The 15,136-nt window shown below is 35.0% G+C and overlaps 1 protein-coding gene across 8 annotated transcripts in view; it reads right to left on the bottom strand.

The window, feature by feature from the left end:
* Positions 1-15,136, bottom strand: part of OSBPL8 (oxysterol binding protein like 8) — a 149,544-nt gene that overhangs the window by 13,685 nt on the left and 120,723 nt on the right. For all 8 annotated transcript variants that reach the window (XM_029955855.1, XM_029955854.1, XM_029955861.1 and 5 more), the window contains 8 exons: positions 14,761-14,945; positions 11,789-11,870; positions 11,444-11,542; positions 9,398-9,494; positions 4,626-4,724; positions 2,239-2,336; positions 1,623-1,712; positions 8-144 (listed from right to left, as the gene is read on the bottom strand). In XM_029955855.1, the coding sequence (XP_029811715.1) occupies positions 8-144; positions 1,623-1,712; positions 2,239-2,336; positions 4,626-4,724; positions 9,398-9,494; positions 11,444-11,542; positions 11,789-11,870; positions 14,761-14,945 (887 nt within the window). The remainder of the gene's footprint in view (positions 1-7; positions 145-1,622; positions 1,713-2,238; positions 2,337-4,625; positions 4,725-9,397; positions 9,495-11,443; positions 11,543-11,788; positions 11,871-14,760; positions 14,946-15,136) is intronic.

The raw sequence follows: 15,136 nt of genomic DNA, 5'->3' as shown, positions 1-15,136 counted from the left end.
TACTTACTTCTCTGATTCAAAATCTCCCTGCTCTTCAAATTTTACAGTGTGCCTTATTAATCGCCACTGCTTAATGTCTGGTGTTGGATTCCAGAAAACCTCTGAATTATCAGTCTTTTTGTCATTAATAAAAACTTCACTATCCTATATTTAAAGAAATTAAAAATTAATGTCAAGATCTGTCATTTATTTAAAAGAGGATTATTCAGTACAGTAATATAATACTTTCTTCCTGTACATAATCCCACAGTTAAACATATTTCTAAAACGAATACAACTAGCACCTTTTCTAAAGTTTTTTTTTTTTTTTACATGTATTTATTTTTGAGAGACACAGAGAGAGCATGAACAGGGGAGGGGCAAAGAGAGAAAGAGACACAGAATCTGAAGCAGGCTCCAGGCTCTGAGCTAGCTGTCAGCACAGAGCCTGATGTGGGGCTCGAACCCACAAACCATGAGATCATGACCTGAGCCGAAGCCGGATGCTCAACCAACTGAGCCACCCAGGCGCCCCCAACTAGCACTTTTCTAAAAGGTCCAAATTTCTTGTCATTTTATAAAACCATTAAATACATACTTCTAGTCATTTAAGAATTTTTGTTGAACACACAATTTCACAAGTTTTACTTAATAAACAAATTTCCAACAATTACTTGCAAAACCTCGATGACGGTTTCTGCATTGTCACAGAGGAGCACCGTGCCTGCTACAGCTACAATGAGGCGCTGCTGACATCTCTGTACTCCACATGAACCTCAGAGAGCCTTTCTTAGAATTAAAAATTTGAGTATAATCTTGGGAATTTCCTTTTTTTAAAAAGATGGTTTTATCTTTTTTTTCCCAAATGATTTTTAGATGGAAGTAAATTTTCAAAATCTCAGAGCACATGAGGTCTCTTGGTTGAGTCTCAGATGCAGTTTCATTTTCTTATCCCATTCTCCTCATTTTCTGATTATAATGCAGAAAATAGCACGTACTCAGTGTTCACAGTGACAGTGCATCTAGGCAGTACAGTGATGTCCTTATTCATTTAAGTTCCTCTTAACAAAATTAGGTAAGTGTGAATTTAGGTCAGCAGAAAAATAAATCAAAGCCGTTGCTTTCACATACCACTATACCCTTCCCATGTTCCTGAAAAGGAAACATAACTCTAATTGGAAATGCTTCTTTCTTCTAGGTAGAGGCAGGACACTGCTCTGAGTAGAAGCACAGCCCTGGAGCCAGACTGCATGGGCTAGAATTCTTGCTCCCTCACTTTGAGCAAACTGTTTAAACTCTCTGTGCCTCAGTGTCCTCCTCTGTGATACAGAGCCAGTAACAGTACTCACCTCATACAGTTATTCAGTATTAAATGAGTTAATACAAGTAACATTTTTAAACAATGCAGTATATTCTAAATGATAAGTGTTTGCTATTTTTATTGGATTAAAGTTTTGGAAATGTGAAGTATTAAAGACACTAAATATTGTTAATAATAGACCAATGCCAAAATGTTTGTAAGCTGAAGCTTATACTCAATAGTGATGCTTTTAGCAATGGAATAAGTGACCTTACAAAATGCGATTCTTAATTTTTTTCACAGAACATTCTTTTTGTCAAAGCTAAAATAGAAAAATACTCACCCAATGGCCTTCCAAAGTAGCTAGGACTTCTTTTCCCAATTTAAGTTTCCCCGATATTTGATTAACACAGTCACTACTACCTAGAAATGGCTTTTAAAAGAGAAAATGTTACAGAAAGAGTTTACTTTTATCTTATATTTATATACAATGTAGACAAACAAGAATAAAAGAAGTAATTACATAGTTACAGTGCTACTAGCTGTCAGCACAGAGCCTGACGCGGGGCTTGAACCCACAAAGGCAAGATCTGACCTGAGCTGAAGTCGGAGGCTTAACCGACTGAGCCACCCAGGCGCCCCAGTATTTAATACAATTCTTAGGGCACACAACTATAGCTCAAGCTGATACATGCTTTGTGGTAATTTTGAAAGTAATATTTTAATTTACTGAGAAATTTCTATCCATTTACTTCATATATCTCATTTGCTCTATTATACCAACAGTTTTATTAATTAAAATTTAAAAAATGGCTTTGTGTTGATTTGGATCTGCCAAGGCTGCCCTTTGATGAATTCTGTGTTCTTATATTTTTAATAAGGAACTAAACTGTGCTCTTTGTTCAATATTTATAGCACAGATCTTCTTTAATTGGGTAATACCTTCCATCCTTACTAACCTTTAGTTTGAATTCAAGTACTGCACTGTATCCAGTTTTCTGACATGTAATATTGACTATTCCACCAAGTTCCAGTGTCATGGTGCCATAAAGAATTCCTAGGGAAAAAAACAAAACAATTTTGACAAAAGGTTGGAGAGAGAGAGATACTGGCTAGTAACAAGCAGAGCTTTATAATCTAATCTCCTCGTAGGAGAAACCAATAATTCAAGAGCGTTCTGCCCCACCCAGTAACAATCAGTAACATACACATAAAGTTGTTTCTGTAGAACTCCAATAGCTAATAGAGGATACAATTACTTGCAGATTCCATTCCATTTGTAGATCCAATTATTTGAGAATTCACATTCTTACTAAAATGTGTTAGCAATCCCCAAATAAATACCTATAGCACTTTCATAATCATTCATGGACATGCACAGAGTGATGAAAAATTTGAGTTGTTCAATGTGCAAACTGCCAGCCGAGGTTGAACAAGGTAACACTGCCTTCTAGTTTCACTTCTCATTTGGTAAATAAGTGGCTTTTATGCAGTATATTTAAGTGCCACATTTTTCACATTTTGGTTGTTTTTGTTGGGGATTTTGTGACCCCCAAATGTAGTGCTAAAGGACTGGGTAGCATTCCTAAGTACAGAAGGGCATAATGTATCTTATGGAGAAGGGCATTGTTAAAGCTTGACTCAGGCATGAGTTCTAGTGCTGTTGGCTGGTAGTTCAATGTTAATAAATCAATAATACATAATAAGGTGTCTCTGAATAGAAACAAGGTTATGTACTGATTGGTCAATGAAAATGTGACAAGAGGCTCACAGGAACCTAACCTTGGTTCCCCAGAAGCAATGGTTTAGTATTCTTTAAAAGAGTGTTTGTGGTGACTTCATGGAACATAGCTACTAGAAATAACAAGAAATCAACTGGATAAATAAGACAAACATAGGAAAAAAATTCCCTCAAAACAGGCTCTGTGGTTAAAAGTTGAAAAAATTCATTTAATTTTGTTAGTTTAACTGAGTGTGTTGATGAAACTGTTAAAGCTGCCTTGAATATGCAAATGCACAATGTCAATTTCCAAGAGGGGACCAGACTATGCAATGTGTCTTATACTTACATGGCTGCGGAACTCATTTTGTAAATCAATCTGTGAGATTAATGATTTGGGGAACGCATCGAAAATACACAAGAGTAGAAAGCAATTATTTCCTACACTCATTCACAAACAGGTTATTATGCTCTTTTTTTTCATGCAAAAAAACACATTGGCATTGGGTAGCTATATAAAATATCGTTTTCTTTATTCTACATGATATAAAATTTAAAAATGTATTTATCAACTCCATTCATAATTTCAGATATTTCACTTCACATCTATTTCAAGAACCACACATGAAGCTCTAAGAATCACCCAGCCCGAGGCCACAAGGTGGCCTCTCTTGTACTTCATGCAAGGTAGGTCCATGGTACAGTCGACGGGACTCAACAAGCCTAGACTTTAGTCTCCGCATTCTTACTAAGTAGCTGATTTGGTCTTAGGTAAGATTCTTAAAACTCTCAGTTTTTGCTTCTGTGAAATGAGGCCACATTAAATAATTTCCACGTTTACGTGAATCAGTTCCTAAAAGAGGATAATTACCAAAAACGTTTTTAAAAATTGGGCTGGAAAGGAGTATACAGATCATGACCAAGCTGATGCCCTATAGTATAGTAGTGCAGGTCACAGAGATCTGGACTCTGCAACATCCGAGCTATGTGATCTCTGGCAAATGAACCTTTGTGTGTGTGCCTCATTTTCCACATCCATAAAACAGAGACCATATTATCTGCTTTATAGGGCTGCTGGAATGATTAAATGAGTTTATCAATGTAAATGCACAGAATGGTTGGGTGCCTGGCCTATTGTAAATGATGCTTTAGTATCTTTATCTTAATATCTTTAAATAATGGGGAAAAAGTATAATACACTAGTTTTTAAGAAATTGCCAAATGAAAATAAGAAATATTTTTAAAGAATTTAGTACACTGAAAAGCAGGAAATGAAAATTTTAAAAGGGGGTGGTGGTACATGAAAATGAAAATCACTTTTTCAGATTTTGAAATAATGGGGGGGTCTCCTCAATCTTAAAACCTGTACATTAGGCAAATAAAATTCCATTATTATAAATCATACTCTTCCAACTAAGTATGTGTCATAAAAGTCTGATGTGGGTGAATTAATTCACCATAGAAATATCCAGCAGATGACAGCAATAATCTTCAATATCTACAAACCAAGGATGCTTTCAAATAAAAGGCTGACTCCATCAATCATAAAACACGACAAATTACAGCCGTATACATTTACTTAAAACAGCTGAAGGGCTATCTAAGTCATGTATGGGAAATACTTACCTTTACAATGAGCATATGGCATTGTCATGACATAATCTTCTCCTCTATTCAAGAAAGTTAATCGTGCTTCTCCTTCTAATATTGCAGATAACGAGTTTCCTAAAATAAATATTATTTATTAAATTTCACAAAACCAATGCAACCAATTCAAAATAAAATATATTTAAAACACCCTTCATAAAACTACAGTGGAATGTCTTAAAAATGACTCAGTCTCAATGTGCCCAAATATATATTGTTATATTTTATCCAAAACATATGTGACCCATATTCCTGGTCTTACAAAATGAATACTTTAAAAAGGTACAATTATGCTCTTGTTGTATTATTTTATATGAAGCTCTTAAAAATCTTAAAAATGTGAGAAATGCAATAAAACACTGCTTTATGATACAGCTTAATAATATATCTAATGTTTCAATAAAAATATTATTTCCTACCTATAAGTTATCCAGTTAAGTCCCAAGCTTGAAGTACTAAAAACTGACATACTAGTATAGATAATTTAGAAAAAGAAAATATAAGTACAATCCATCAAAATGCAATTGATAATAAAATTTCATGGTATTTTCTTCTAGTTTTTCTCCCAAGTGTATTTTTTCTTTCCCCCATCATCTTTACTGAGGTACAATTTACATACAATAAGTGGCCCACTTTCAGTGTGTTATTTTGACAGTCTTGGCGATTGTATACAGTCATGTAACCATCACCATCACAATCAAGATATGGAATTTTACATCACCCCAAAAAGCTCTCCCTTGCTTCTTGGCAGTCAATCCCTTCCTACAGCCCCAGGAAAACACCGGTCTGTTTTTTTTTTTTTTTTATCACTGTAGTTTTACCTATTCTAGAATTTGTACAGATGGCATCATAAAATACATAGTTTATTGTGTTTGGCTTCTTTTACTTAGCAAAATGTTTTTCAGGTTCATCCATGCTGTTCTATCAACGTTTCATAGCAGTTTAATGATAATTTAAATTCTCTTTAATTTCCTCAGTAATGCATTTTAGTTTTTCAGTGTACAAGTCTCACACATCTTTTGTTCCTAAATATTTTGTTTTTCACATACTATTATAATTGGAGCTATTTTTTAAATTTCATTCTGCAAGTGTTCATTTTTGGTATACAGAAATACAACTGCCTTTTGTATTTTGGCCTTGTATCCAGCAACCTTATTAAATTCATTTATTAGTTCTAGTAGGTTTTTATATATTCTTGAGAATTTTTTACATAGATTAGATATGCATATTGTCTTTAACTTCCTTCCTAATCCGTATGCTTTTTCTTTAACTCGCCTGCATTGGCTACAACTTCTAATACAACTTTGTAAAGAAATAGTGAGAGTCAACATCTTTGCCTTGTTCCTGATCTTAAGTAAAAATTACTTAATTTTCACCTTATGAATATGAAGCTATTATTTTTCACAGATACCTTTAATCTAGTCTTAGTTTGTTAAGAGGTTTTATTGTGACTGGGTGTTGAAATTTGTCAAATGCTTTTTCTGCATTTATTAAAATATGGTTTTCTTTTATTTCATTAACATGAACTGCACCAATTTTCAATGATATAATAACCTTATGTCCTCAAGATAAACCCCAATTGATAATCTAAATAAGGTATGTGTATACTACTCTTTATATATATTGATTTGTTACTAATTTGGTAAGGATTCTGGTATGTACTATATATTCATGAGAGATAATGATATGTACTTTTCCTATAATGTCTGGTTTTGGGATTAGGGTATGTAGGCCTCATAAAATGAGTTGAGAAACATTTCCTCTTATTTTCTGTAAAAAGTTGTATAGAATTGGGGATCTTTTGGTATTATTTCTCCTTCATTAAAGAAAATAATGTTTATTTATTTTTTCTTCTAAAAATTTTTAACAGTTATTTTTGAGAGACAGAGCGCCAGGGGGGAGGGGAAGAAGAGAGGGAGACCCAGAATCTGAAGCAGGCTCCAGGCTCCAAGCTGTCAGCACAGAGCTGAAGTTAGACACTCAAACAAGTGAGCCACCCTGATACCCCATAATGTTTGTTTATTTTTGAGAGAGAGAGAGAGAGAGAGAGAGAGAGAGAGAGAGAGAGGGAGGGAGGGAGGGAGGGAGAGAGAATGAATATGAGCAGGGGAAGGGCAGAGAGAGATGGAGACATGAAATCAGAAGCAGCCTCCAAGTTCTGAGCCATCAGCACAGAGCCTGATGTGGGAGTCAAACTCACTGAGCCACCCAGGTGCCCTGGTATTATTTCTTCTTGAAATGCTTAGAAAGAACTGAAGACATCTGGAACTGGAATATCTCTTTGAAGGAAAATCTTAGATTACTAATTCAATTTCTTTCCCTGATTTAAGGCTATTAAAATTTTATGCTTTTCTTGGGTCAGTTTTGGTAAATTTTATTTTTCAAGGGATTTTCTCATTTCATCTAAGCTGTCAAATTTATTGCTCATAATATTTCCTTACCATTCTTTCAGTATCTGTAGGATTAGTAGTGATTCTGCTCATTTATTCCTGATTTGTACTTTTTTTGGATCAGTCTACAATCAACTCCTATATGGTCTGTATTTCTGTATTGTTTGTCTACTTTCTACACTGATGTCTGCTCTTCATTATTTCCTTTCTTCTACTTATTTTGAATTTAATTAGCTCTTTTGTAATTTCATAGGGTAAGAAGTTAGATAACTGATTTAGATCTTTCTTCTTTTCTAACTTAAAGTTATAAATTCCCCTCTAAATACCACCTTTGCCACATCTCACCAATTTTGTCATGTTGCATTTTTATGATCATTTAGTTTAAAATATTTTCTAATTTCTCTTGTGATTTCTTCTTTGATACAGGGATTATAGAAGGGTATTGTTGAATTTCTAAATGTTTGGAGCTTAACTTGATATCTTATTATTCATTTCTACTATTTTCTTGAGGCTGTAAAACATATTCCGTATGAATTCTGTCTTAAAATTTATGGAGAGTTATTTTATCATCAAATATGATCACTACCAGTGAAAATACCATATATATATACACTTAAAAATAATGTGTATTATCATTGTCCATTGTACTATTTCAGGGTAGGATGGTTGATAGTGTTCTTCAGGTCTTATGTGTCATTGCTTATATTTTATCTAGTTGTCCCATCACTTGCTGAGGGGAGAGTGTTAATGTACTGCGATGGTTCTAGAATTGCCCATTTGTCCCCTTAATTCTATTTTTGCTTCATGTATTTTTAAGTTCTGTGATTAGGCATACATTTATTATTATGGTGATACATTAAACATTTTATCTTTATGAAATGCTCTTTATCTGTTTAATACTTTGTCTTAAAATTTATTAATATGGTCAGTCAACTGTACTTAATGCTTACATAATATACCCTTTAAATTTTTCATTAAATTACAAAATGTCAAGAAAGAGATTACATGTTAAAGGGAATATGCTCTGTCCAGATGTCTTTAAATTTAGCTAAATTTAGACTAAAGAAAATGAACTAATATTCCTAGACCAACATAAACTATCAACTCACCTAGCAGTTTCTATATGAACAGTTCAATAGCCAATGACATGAAGACGTTATCAAAAAAGTGCCCCCACAAGGCCTGAATTTAGTAAATTCTTTCAAAATATAAAGTAACAGATGGCTCTGATGGACACAAATTGTAATATAACATAGAAAAAAGAAGGCTAACTGCTGAAGTAGTCCCAGAAAGTGAGCAATGCACTTGGTAAAAATTACACTTCACTAAAAATTTCTCCAAGTGCAAAACGCACCCTCATAAAAGTCATTTACATTAGAGTCAGAGGAAGGGCATGGAGGGATGGGAGGTAAAGTGGCGAGAGAACAACTGAAACATAGAAGAAAAAAAATCAGCTTCTAAAACAAGTAAATTGTAAAACTAGGCAAAAAACCAAAATCAAACCCCAAAACAAATATCAAAAGATATAAAAGATACCTCAAAGAAAAATAAAGACATATACCATATTCTTTTATCAAAAACTTCTATCAGATTTCCCTGTTACAGACCCGTCAATGGTTCTCCACTCTATCAGGTAACCAGACCCTTGGTTTCTGTTGACATATTTTCCCAATTTTACCATAATTATTTTTTCTCTCAGATTTAAAATTCTTCATTTAATTCATTGATATTTCTCCGTTTAAAAATTAATTAAAAAATACAAAAGTATTTAAGGTTAAATGTACAGCTTTGGCCATTTGATTGTTTGAATTGTCATAGTTTTTAGATTATGGTTTCCTGTAATAACCATATTTCACTATTTTCCCTTATACTAACACAAGTTTTTATTAGGATGTTATTCGGCCCAAGGTTAATTATCATTACTGACTGACCCTGGACCAAGTATTCTAACTGTACTTGTATTCTTTCACTCTTTATTCAAAGACTAAATAGAATGACCAACCCACCAGGTACAATGAGATAGAACAATAAACTTCAGTGGCACTAAAAGTAAAAATTACATTATGTACTAAAATGGCTAAGAGTGGTCAATCATTCTGTCTTTTGACAAATGATGTTTGTGATGAATTTACACATATGTAATGAATACTTACACAAAATGAGTCCTATTTATGAATCATACTCATGAATGGGCAAAAAAAAACACTATCAAGGAAAGGCCATTATCCAAATAAAGATGATACGTAAAATGACATATAAATTCCTTGCTGAAAACAGCCTAAGACATTGTCTATAGAAAAACTCACCAGGAAATACCACCTTCCAGAAAAAAGGTACAGGCTAAGACAAGGGGAAACTCACCATAGAACTTGGACTTAGCCAGGATACTACCACTAAGGCAAAATCCATCCTTTCGGTTACTAACATAAAAGGCAGATATTGGTGGATGATGGGACACCTATCAAACGCAGGAAAAAAAAAGTAAAATATAATAACATAAGCATATTATTGTGCTATTATCAAAGTTCAAGCCTTAACAGTATACTCTAATAATTTCAGAAATGTTTGGTAAGTGGTAAAATTAAACATGATTGTGGTAACCAGCCTCCAAGATATCTCCCAAAGAAACCACCTTCTGGTATTCCACCGTTATATAGCCTCCCCCTACGGTGTACCAAAGTAAGTTTGTATAAAAGTGACAGTATGTCACTTCTGAAATGAAGTTATGATGCACCATCCATTTTGGTGTCTCTGTCTCTCTCTCTCTCAGATCATCAGCTCTGGGCAACCAGCTTCTGTGTTGTGAACTATCTTATGGAGAAGCCCACATGGAGGGGAATCAGTGCTTTTGTCAAAAGCCATGTGATGAGCCTGGAAGTGGTATCTTTCAGCCCAGCTACGTCTTCAGATGACTGCAAAGCTGGCCGACATCTTGACTGCACACTCATGAGAGACCCTGAGCCAGAACCGCCCGGCTAAGCAGCTCTCAGATTGCTAAAGCTCACTGTAGGAGCTAATAAATGTTCGTTTTGAGCCATTAAGTTTTGGCAGTCATTTATTTATATAGCAATGGATAACTAATACAGTGGCGATTCTTTGTATGAGTCACTAAATAAGCTGTAGGAAACAAAAGCTTTGACAAATGTTACTTTAGTAATCTAATATTTTCAAGCTATATATATACACCTTGTTTTCTGAAATGGTCAAAGCTAAAATCAAACTCTTCTCAAGCTTCTCAATTTAGTGAGGAATTATAATGAACTAAAATAAAATGCAAGGTGGTATAACCAATAATTTAAGAAAATGAATATACAGATAAGTGGTTTCAATTTGAGAGGTATATCAAAATCTCTATGGAAGAGGAAGGTTTTTCAAAGGATGCAGTCTCCTCATCCTTCCTAAACTCCACATGAGAATTAGCACAGTAAGGAGTCACTGTTACTGAGAAATAATGTCATACTCCTCAGGACCAGAGAGTGAAGGAGAGGATGGGGGAAAGATTGAGAATCATGAGTAAGATGTAAATTAATGAAAGACTAAAACCAAGAAAAGATTTTTTGAAAATCTTTTATTTTTAAGCAATCTCTACCCTCAACATGGAGCTCAAACTCACAACCCTGTGATCAAGAGTTGCATGCTTCACGGACAGAGCCAGCCATGAGCCCCACAATTAAGAAATATTTTTGACTGCCTAGTATGTGTACAATAAAAAGAGAGGTTTGTAGGGAGGGCATTCCTTCAAGGAGCTGATAATTTGATTAGGGAAATAAATAATTCTGTAAAAAGTTAAGGAAACTGTTAAAATAACAGCTTAATGAACAATCACAAAAAATAATATAGAAGGGAGAAATCAGTGGAAGATTAGATTCACTTGGATCATGAAAGAGGAGCAGGTTAGGGTTGGTTTAGATGGAGAATAGCTCAGAAAAAATACTGGAAGGGGAGAATTAAATTTAAAAATAATGAGACAAAAAAATGCAAACTCAGTTTACCTAATTGTGAATGCACAGACAGGTATGATTACTGTAGAAGTTTCAGAAAGGCATCAAAGTTGAGATTAATTTAGAAGGATAAGGAAGACCCTGAATGCCAAACAGGTGTAAATCTGATTTAGGAACCAGGAAACCACTGAACAAATTTGGTCATAAATGAAACAAAACCAAGGATGGGGGAGGCACAGAAAAAATAAAGATTTATTTTTGGTCACAGGATTCCATGACTGTAATAGTAATACCTATAAGTATGGTATTTACTCATATTCAGTACTAATAGATTAAGTGCCTACCAAATGTTCACTACTAAGAAAGTTTAATAATCAACAGTGAGTTTACTGAGTTAACATGTTTTATTAAAATATTCCAATAACTTCTGAATCAGTTTTGTTTCTGTAACATGCACTTCTAATACCTGTTCAGCAATATAAAAAGTTTTGCTGTTTGTTCTGGGATGAATCCATAAGCAACGGAAAGTCTCACCAAGTATAGGATTGTAAGGTTTCTTCAGTCCCTAGGAAAAAACATACACAAGTTTCAAAATACAAATCTGGAAGATTCCACCTCCTCCCACTCAAAATGTGTTTAACTGTATCATCCTTATAAAATTTCACAGTAGAGACAGGAGATAAAATGAATAGACTTCAAATATAATGTAGGTCTAAATGATTAAGTATTTTGCAATTTTGCTAACTTAGAGGCCCTGTAATGCTATAAAGAATTCATATAAGACTAAAAGAAAGTTAAATATAAACATTACCTTTGGCTTTTTATAGAATCCTGACAAATACCATTTCACTACTTTCTTCAAGCGGAAATAAGGATTTTCTTCAAGAGCAGCCCTAAAAACACAAAATGGTATACACAAAATTTTTACAAAATATATCAAAAATTCTCCCTTGTATTTACCAAGTAAACAACGGAGTATATGATTGGAAACTATAAGTCAATTAAGGCTATTTTCACAGTTAAAACACATGGCAAAAACAACCACGTAAGTCTGTCTGTAAAAATAACTTTCCATAACCTGCTTATTTTTCTCCCTGTTTTTCCTATTGTTTGATGCACTGCCCATGTCTTTGCACAAGTACTTTTTGGAATCTTTCCAAACCAAGGTTTTTTAAGTGGGGTTCCGGAGAGCCTCAGATACTGCTAGGGGTTCTGTGAGAAATTATGATTGAAAATATAAACATGTTTTGAGATTCAAGGACTGAGTGATGCCTAGCATTTGCAATGATGGGGCAATGGCCAAGGAGCCTTTTTCGTCACAGGTCTTCAGTTCATATGTCAGAGAAGGATCATGTTCACTTGATTTAGTATATTCTCAGTCACTGAGGTTAATGCGAGGAGATTAATGATAACAAATGCTGTCCTATAAGAAGGGAGGACAACAGGTTGATATTAGCCTCTCGCATGCGAAATGCTCCCCCAGGAATAGATTGTACGCCCTTCTAGTTCCTATTACAAAATAGAGAAGTCTCAAATCACTAATATGGAAGTTTTAAGATTAATTTAAGTCAATTAAGGCTATTTTTAACCTTCAACCCTGCTACCAAATGATTTTCCAAAGTGAATAAATTCTATCAATCTAACAGATAACCAAAGAACAATTTTCACTTTAAAGATGAAAGTTTTAGAAGCCACGACTAACTACCACTTTCCCCTTTTGCTGTTGCTCTAAACTGCAAAATGTTGCAAAACATTGTGTATGTCAAAAGAGAGTTGAGTTGTCATATATATATTATATACAATAATACATAAAATGTATGACAACTTCATGTATGTATATTACAATTTAATTATTTATTACTTCCTTCAAGCATGTCTGAAGGACAGTGTGTGATTTTGAGAATGAGGTGTGAAATGGAAGAGAACAGTGAGGCTGACCTACAACTGTGTCAAGCTGAAACGCTGCCCTTAAAGGCAGTAACTCCGTCTGAGCTCTTCCTGTCTTGATTTAAATTCTCTTGCTACGCAATTTTATTTAATATTTTGTGTTTACATAGTTCAAAGCTCAAAGCAACATGGAGAAGTATACATGTCTTGCTACTGTCCCATCTCTCCATACAGGGAACTTTTCTTGGTTTTTTTAATAAACAGTTTTCTTTAAGCATAAAGAAGCAAATAAAAATATGGAGTCTTCCTTTTCTTAAAAAGATAAAAAAGTTAGCAAACCACACATTTTTTTGTACCTTGCTTTTTTCACATACACATAATCCTAAAGATCCCTCCAAATCAGGTTACAGACTTCTTCCTATATGTGAATGGACCATACGTTACTTACTCACCAGTCAACTGTGGCTCAATGCCTGAGTTATCTAATCTTTTACTATTACAAACCCTACTGCAACAATCTTGTTTATGTCCTTTTGAATACGTAGAGGTGTATTTGTAGGAATTATTCCCAGAAGCAGGATTACTGGATCAAAGGACTGAATGCATCTGTAATTCTGGTAAATACTGCCAGGTTCTTTTCAAAAGCCCTGTGCTGGTTTGTGTCACGCCGCAGCAGTGTACAAGTGCCTGCTATCCCACAAAGCCTTGGCAACAGGGTGTGTAGCCAGAAAGTTGTGACCTTTCAATTTGGGGAAATGGGCATCTCTCAGGAAGATCTCACTGCGATTCATAGGAACCTGCCTCATACTCAGAGAAATGAATTTCTACACAGATAAAAGAATTATAATAAGATCTAAAGCAGACTGGGAGGGCGCCTCACTGACTCAGTCGGTTAACTGTCTGACTTTGGCTCAAGTCAACATATTGCGGTTTGTGGGTTTGAGCCCCACATCAGGGTCTGTGCTGACAGCTCAGAGCCTGGAGCCTGCTCTGAATTCTGTGACTCCCTCTCTCTCTGCCCCTCCCCCATTCATGCTCTGTCTCTGTCTCAAAAATAAACTATATAAAAAAAAATTTTAAAAACCTCCCAGTTTCTCAATTATCTTTTGATTCAGCTTATGACTTTTTGCAATGTTCATAAATGCAACTAATAGACTACCAATAAACGAATACATGTAATATAGATACTGATGCAGAATCTAAAAGCCAGGCTGTAGGACCAGAACTTAGAATATTAGAAAACACAGTGTTTTGAACAGCCAGAAGGGGGGCAGCATGTGAAACCTGAAAATATATACATAAAGTTGGTGTCTGTTACTGGTTCTCCAAGAAACCGCTGGGAAAGAGATGGGCAGCTCCTCCTCCACCTCCTTCATGCCTGCCTTCCCCAGAATCACACCCAGGATCAGCTGGCAGGAAACAAAGCAAAGGTGAAAGTGGGGATTTATACCGTGAGCTAGCAACTGGCGGGGCGTCTGGTTGTAGAAAGCAGCACATCCCTCCTGAGCATGCAGACAGGGTGAGTATAAACAAAGCACAAACCCCAGGACGGGACCTGAGCAAGAGCTTAGGTGACCCGGCGGAGAAAAGGCACTCCAACCACCTCTCCCTATGTTAGGTCAGGAAACGAGACAGGGAGCCTGTGAAAGCAGTGCTGCCAGGAAAGGGCGGACTCTTTGTCTTTCCCATGCTTGTGATCCCTCAATTCAACTGCATAAATGGAAACATTATAGCAAAATATTAAATATTATTAAGATCAACGTAGAACTGGTAGAGAGAGGGCTATCTCATTAGAGCCTAATTTTGGCAAGGCATAACTACTGTAATTTGTACTCTGAAAAAAATCTCTTAAAACCACGAAGCACCTTTCATTTCAAGAAATGAGAATCTACTCACTCAGATAAGAAATCTGCATGATAGTAGTAATCTGAAAGTTTATCCAGGAAAGAACGAGGTTCCAAAATAAATGTTGGCAGAACCACCCTGGACAGGTCCATGCCAGGACGAACTTGTTTCAACAGTGTCCAGATAAGGCTTTTGTTTTCTTCAGACACAGTTTCTGTTTGAGAAGCCTCACCTGCCTTTAGCAATTAAAAAAATCACATTTTTAGTAATTAAAAAAATACTCAAATATCATATTTATTTCAGACACATTAGATATCTATAGAGTATGAATACTCGATAAGACTATTCCAAGTATTCTTAAAATGTGGAAATCACTCATTAGGTAATAAGTCTATAGTTATAAGACTTAGGCAAAAAGAGTAGTTGT

The sequence above is a fragment of the Suricata suricatta genome, chromosome 10 (genome assembly GCF_006229205.1).
Source record: "Suricata suricatta isolate VVHF042 chromosome 10, meerkat_22Aug2017_6uvM2_HiC, whole genome shotgun sequence".
Lineage (NCBI taxonomy): Eukaryota > Metazoa > Chordata > Mammalia > Carnivora > Herpestidae > Suricata > Suricata suricatta.
The sequence above is the reverse complement of the archived record's forward strand: the minus strand, read 5'-3'. Positions and strand labels throughout refer to the sequence as shown.